The sequence below is a fragment of the Prinia subflava genome, chromosome 14 (genome assembly GCF_021018805.1).
Source record: "Prinia subflava isolate CZ2003 ecotype Zambia chromosome 14, Cam_Psub_1.2, whole genome shotgun sequence".
Classification (NCBI taxonomy): Eukaryota; Metazoa; Chordata; class Aves; order Passeriformes; family Cisticolidae; genus Prinia; species Prinia subflava.
The window spans coordinates 6523907-6529906 of record NC_086260.1 but is presented as its reverse complement, the minus strand read 5'-3'; the positions used below and the strand labels follow the sequence as shown (position 1 = coordinate 6529906).

General features: G+C 45.5%; 1 protein-coding gene across 4 annotated transcripts in view; it reads right to left on the bottom strand.

The window, feature by feature from the left end:
- Positions 1 to 6000, bottom strand: part of ADAMTS9 (ADAM metallopeptidase with thrombospondin type 1 motif 9) — an 80402-nt gene continuing 74402 nt past the window's right edge. For 3 of the 4 annotated variants that reach the window (XM_063411806.1, XM_063411808.1, XM_063411810.1), the window contains 3 exons: positions 4977 to 5081; positions 2915 to 3009; positions 1 to 2616 (listed from right to left, as the gene is read on the bottom strand). In XM_063411806.1, the coding sequence (XP_063267876.1) occupies positions 2920 to 3009; positions 4977 to 5081 (195 nt within the window). In that variant the 3' untranslated portion in view covers positions 1 to 2616; positions 2915 to 2919. Of the gene's footprint in view, positions 2617 to 2914; positions 3010 to 4976; positions 5082 to 6000 lie in introns of those variants that run through there. The other variant, XR_010082295.1, reaches the window with a different exon arrangement.

Below are 6000 nucleotides of genomic sequence, written 5' to 3'. Positions count from 1 at the left end.
TGTTTACCATTCAATGTATTACTCCCTTGTGTACAAAGTATTTTGCCTCTATAGTAGCACACAGATATTGAAATACGATGGCAAATGCAGCAAGACCATACAGACATGTCATACAGGTATTCTCATTGCCTTCTGAGTATAAGCAGAAAGAAAAGAAACATTGTACAGGAAAGTGCTTGCAAAAAAATACCTCAGTTTGTAGAAAAATAATGGCATTGATATACAAAACCCAGAGTTCTTTCCTGAACAAGAAATGTCTATTGTCTCTGATCCTCAAAATCTGCTCTATTTAATGATGACCATTGAGGAGTCAGGATCAGTGCTCTGTAATTTTTTCCCTTATAGTTTATTTTCTATTTTTTTAGGTTCTGCTAGCTCTGTTAATAGCTGCTCTGAAACTATATGGTAGAAATGAATGTGTACAGGTCAAAATAGTATTTCTTTTTATAAATAGCCATTCATTTCACTTCCAGTGGTAAAGCACCACTATTTCATTCTAAAGTTCATAGTGCAATTTTCCCTTTTCCCCTACAGAATTTATACATAAGCAATTATCATTATAAAATCACTATTCCATTACTACTCCTTTCCCCTTTCCCTTTTTTCTCCTTCTCTTTCCCTTTTTCCTCTTTCCTTCACCATTCTCCAGCTGCCGGGCTGTACACAGCCCTGCTCGCCTGTGAGATGTCTCCCAGCAGACAGGAATGTGTCAATCCCTGATTGTCAGGCTGACAGGTTTCACTCCAAAGGCTGAACACAGCCCGGCACACACAGGTTATGAATCCAGGGATCAGATCATTTATCACCATTGGCTCTTTTGTAACACACTGATTACACATCCTTTGGGGAGCTCTGTAAAGACTCACGTAAGATCCTGAGGTTGCGTTTGGTAACTGCTTGCATCCAAAATGGAAAGAGTTATCTGGAGTAGCAGATAAGCCTCTTTGGTTTTCCAAACTGCTGGTAATTTTGTGCTGAAAAGCTTCCTTTCCTTGTACTTTGCGCTCCTGGCTGCCTCGACATGTAAGGTGAAAGGGCAGCATCTTCCTATCACTAAATAAAGTTGTGGAGGAAGAGATAAGGGACATAGTCATAGACTACAACAATAACCTGGTCACATCACCCCCATTCAATGTGCTACAAAGCTCTGTGAAAGCGTGGTGTGCCACAGGCAGAGGGCTATGTACAGGCAGGAGCCACCACTCCTAAGGGACACGGCTCCTCAGTTTGATTAAAAAAAGCCAACAGTGGATGTCTGGCTGTACATGGGAACGAGGAGAGGCAAGGAGCACAGATGCCTTACCAGGAAGATCTGAAGCAGCACAGGAGTAGGCGTAAAGCAGCTTGCTTTTGAAGGGGGGGCAGAATCATCTGTAGGTACAGAGTGATCTTGTTGAAAGGAGGCAGTGAAGCCTCCCTTTGCAGATGGTCTGGGAGTGAGTAGGAAGCTGGGGAAATGCTTCAAGTGCCTGCAGGGGAGTACCCTGGCCAAGAGAAGGGGTGGCTTGGCTGGGCGTGCTGTCCCCATCCCTGGGTGTGCTGTCCCCATCCCTGGGTGTGCTGTCCCCATCCCTGGGTGTGCTGTCCCCACGGTCCTCACCAGCCCCATGGGGAGGGAACATTACAGGGATGCTTTTGGATTCACGCTAGGATTTTGTAACAAAGTCTGTAAGAAACTACATCTCTTCTGAGCACACAGCCCAGGGAAACATATGGCCTGATCAGCCTGTCTGGGATGAGTTAATACCCTGCTTCCAGATGGAGTCAGGAAGCACAGTGGCACATGCAATTAGGAGACAAAGATACGTTTTTTTAAAAAGTGAGTTCACTTCAGAACCCTAAAAAAAAAGGGGCTTGAGCTGAAGATCCATCTGCAGGAATTTTCCTAAGCCTGGGGTAGACCTTGATTGATTTGAATTGCCTGACAATTCTTCTGCTTTATTCCCTTCTTCAATGATAAAGGCACTGGATTAACTGAAACTATACAGCATTAATAAATATCATGTTAGCACCAAACCAGTGCTTTCAGCACTGGCCACAGAGGTCATGTGAAATTCAAAACGTACCTAAAAGATAAAGATTGCTAATGCAACTAGCACAGTATTCATTGTCATGTTTTCCTTGAGTGCTGTCAGCCTAATCCCTAAAAATAAAAATTTAAGCACATCTTGTCTAATTTCCTTGCTTAAAGACAGATTGAAATGCCAAAAATACCCCTATGCAGATTGTGTAGCACCGTGGAGGGCCAAAGCAGCCCATAACTGAAGGAAAATTACTGACTGAAAGTAAACAACTGAATACAGTGACAATAAAGTATCACTTGTCATAATGCTACATATAATGTAGAGTATGCAAAATGCAGTGGTTTGACTGCAAGATTTAACAATAAAAAATAAAAATAGTAAAAGCAGCCTTAATATAATGATTTTACGTACAAAAATATTAAATCAAAATAAATAATCCCAGACTTAAATATTATACTTTACATTATACATACAGTACATTAGGAATATGCAATCTATACACACATATACACAGATATAAAAGTGGAAGGCAGAGGTATTGCATCACTATCCTTCATCCATCTCTCATCACCACTGGCTGCTCCCAGAGAACCTGGAAAACACAGGAAAGGTGCACATTTAGAGTCATCCTGACCTCTGGAACATGTCACCAGAGAAACTGGCACAAGAGCAGAGCAAAAGTGGTGCCAGTAAGGTGTGGAGATGTTTCCAGGTGACAATGCTGTATCCCCATGGGTTGCTGGGGGAGCAGGGGATCCCACCCGGATGCTCTGTGGGGTGGGGGGCTGTCACCAATGCCCTCGATGTCTTTTTGCAAGCATGGCCTGATCTGCTCCTTCAGGGCATTTTGGGGAAGGTTTTCCTTCATGCAGAGGCAGCTGAGCACTCACCACTGCTATAACACCTGAATGTCCAGGCCTGTTCCAGATGATGGAGTGCACTTCCCACAGTAACCACCACATCTTCCTACTACTTTGGTACCATCCTGCAGGCAAAATCAGAAATAACAGCTCAGTAAGAGCTCGGGAATTCCATGCTGTAGAAGGGCCAGATCTGGTTACTCAAGCCATGGTTTTTAGGGTGTATAAGAAAACAAATGTTGCTGAAATCAATCTTTGACATCATCGCTGTATTCAAATATACACAAATGTAATTCTCTTTAGTGCTAGCAGATCAGATGGTGGACACAAATAGCAAAGGGTAGTTTTGATTTATTAAATTGAAAGCTGCCCAAGGAGAAGGCCATTTGGAGGGTATCTCAAGGATATCTGCTTTCTCCAGTTTGCCCCACAGTGAATAACAGTAATAGGTAGAAAACTTGGCTTGTGCAAGACCAAAACCTCTCTGGGTCAGTAACAACTGCTCAGCTCTGCCTGAGCATGGGAAGGGCATGGAAAGGGTATTTGCAGGCAATACCAGGAAACATCCACTTGGAAGAGAAAGTCCTGGAGTGGCTCCAGAGACCAGAGAGGAGGGAAAGTGATGGGGTGAGGTGAGGTGCCGACCCTCCTCCCCTTCCCACGGGCAGAAGGGGTAAGTATGGAGTGGTCCTGAGGTTGACCTGGTCACCAGATGTGCCCAGCAAGCAGGGTGCAACTCTAGGCTCGAATCAGGAGATTAATACCTCCATCTGGCCCTCCTTATCTCACCTCTGCAGTCTTTCTCCTCTTGGTCATTACAGTGGACAGACAGTCCTTGAGGGGAATTCAACCCTCAATTACCAGAAAATTGGACTTAAGCACACAACAAGCTTGCACAAAGCATTTATTTTTAAACGAGCTCCACCCTGCCCTTGACATTATTGATCTGTGAATGCAGCAGGCTGCTATCATCTCTTCTCACTACACCGTTCTTTCTTCTGCTCTTGCAGGCAATTACACCCTTGGAACAGCACTTGACAGATGCCACCAGGTGATGGAGAATTTTTGAGAAGCCCTGTTCTTTAAAGTTTGTTTTAATTCTGCCAGCCATGATGTTTTCTGCAACTCCAAAATTGAGTTTTCTCCTTTTAGAAGGGGAGAATAGAAAAGCACCTGCTGGAACTGACATACAGGGCCTGTGCTGATCCTCTTCCACCTGTAGCATGGTCAGACCTGTAGCATTAATTTTACTCTAAGAGCACCAGCACAGAGGAGACTCTTGCTCCCCAGAGCCAGGGGGAAGACTAAAAGTAGTAGAGGAGAGGATATTTTGCAAATTGCTGTTTGTTAAATGATGGTGACCTCCTTTGAAGAGTTTTAACAGGGGCAATTGGGATGACTCACATGAAGTAACAGCCAAAAAAACAGTCCTGGGTTTCTACCAGTTCAGAATATGACACAGAAGCAACACAGTGAAGGCACACAGTGACTGCAGGAGGTGTTAACAGGCAGGCAAATTCAGCAGTACAAGTACAAATTTGGCTGTGAGCGATTGTGAAGAGCTGCCTGGCTCACCCTGAGACTCCAGCCAGCAGAGCCACAGGCAGTGACAGGGGATGGTGCCTCTGCAACACTCTGGTGACTCGAGACTTTCCCAAGGAGATAAACCCAGACCAGACCAGCAGGAATGTCCACATCCTCCACGCTTGATCAGCGATGTGTTGGGAACAATTCTTATTTAGGGCACTTGCCTGGCACCAGATCTTACCTGCAGGTCCAGCTCTGCAGCCCTGACCCTGTCTTGCTGCCCTGCCCTCTGATGCACACTCCATGCTGGACATCTCAGGATTAAGGATATGTCTGCCCCACAGCACTCAGCGCTTTCAGCTTCACAGTTAATCAGGCTCACTAATTAATTGCAATAACTCTGATCAAGTTAAAGCTGCGAGGCCCTCGCCCCACTATAATTACATGCAACACTTTAATGTTCATTTTTTGTTAGTCTCTATTGGAAGATGTTGCCATGAATGACAATGTGGTGATTAAAAACTTCTGATGAGTGGGTATAGCCATAATTGAAGTTACAACTTACTGGGGATTTCTGAATTTCCGACACGGCGTAATTCCCTTGTGAGAGCCACTTGGCTGTCCCCATTAGGGACAGGCCTGTCCCATACAGGTCAATGCTGAAGCGACCCTAAGAAACAAGAAGAGCCTGGTTATCCCTAAATGCCGTGCTCCACACTCCACAGTGTAGCTTTTCTAACAGGATCTTGACAGCAATGCTTTCCTTGTTTGCTCTGACCATGATCATTGTACAAATCACAGCATGGCTCACATTAGGAATTTCTTCTCCCTGGTGGCTGCAGAGGAGGAGGGGCTTCAGATTGCTTTTGAACTGCCTTTCCTCCCCAGGTTTTCGCTGCTTTACCCCGGTTTTGCACTGTTTTTCCCTGGTTTTGCACTGCTTCTTCTCTGCCGGCTGAGGGCATTGTTGGCTTTCCCATCACAAACTGCAGAGCCTGACGTGCTCCAGCAGCTGATGGGAAGGAACCTCAGGGATGTGCTGCAGCTGCTGTCACTGCTCCCTCCTCAACTGGAGAGGGCACACTTGTCCTTGTTTTCCTTAGTTTCCACTGTTTTGTTTTTTTTCCCCCAGTGAAAACAGTAGTGAAACAAAAACTCTCGAATTTGCTTATTTTTTTAAAACACTTAATTCCCTTTCTCAAAATGTAAAGGATGGATGGAGAATTAAGGACTATGCCAGCATCCAATGCTCAGCCGCCCAGCCCTCCCCTCACCCCCATGGCAGATTCCAGTCCTGCTGATTTCTGGACCCATGGAGGGATCCTTTGGACCCATCCCCAGGCTGCCCCACAGCCCAGCACGGCCGTGCAGGACCAGATGGTTGTTAGCTTTGCTCCTTGCACTTGCTGCCTTGGGAATGCTGATTTTCTGTGAGGAGCAAACTGTCTGGGTCAGGTGGATGGACATTAACATTTATGAGCATTCCTGAGGTAAGGAGTCAATCCCTAAGCTGCTGAGCTGTGCAGGAAAGTGTCAGCTCTGAAGGCAGGGAGGGAAGGAGATGGAGAGGTTTGCCCTCTGCCTTCTGC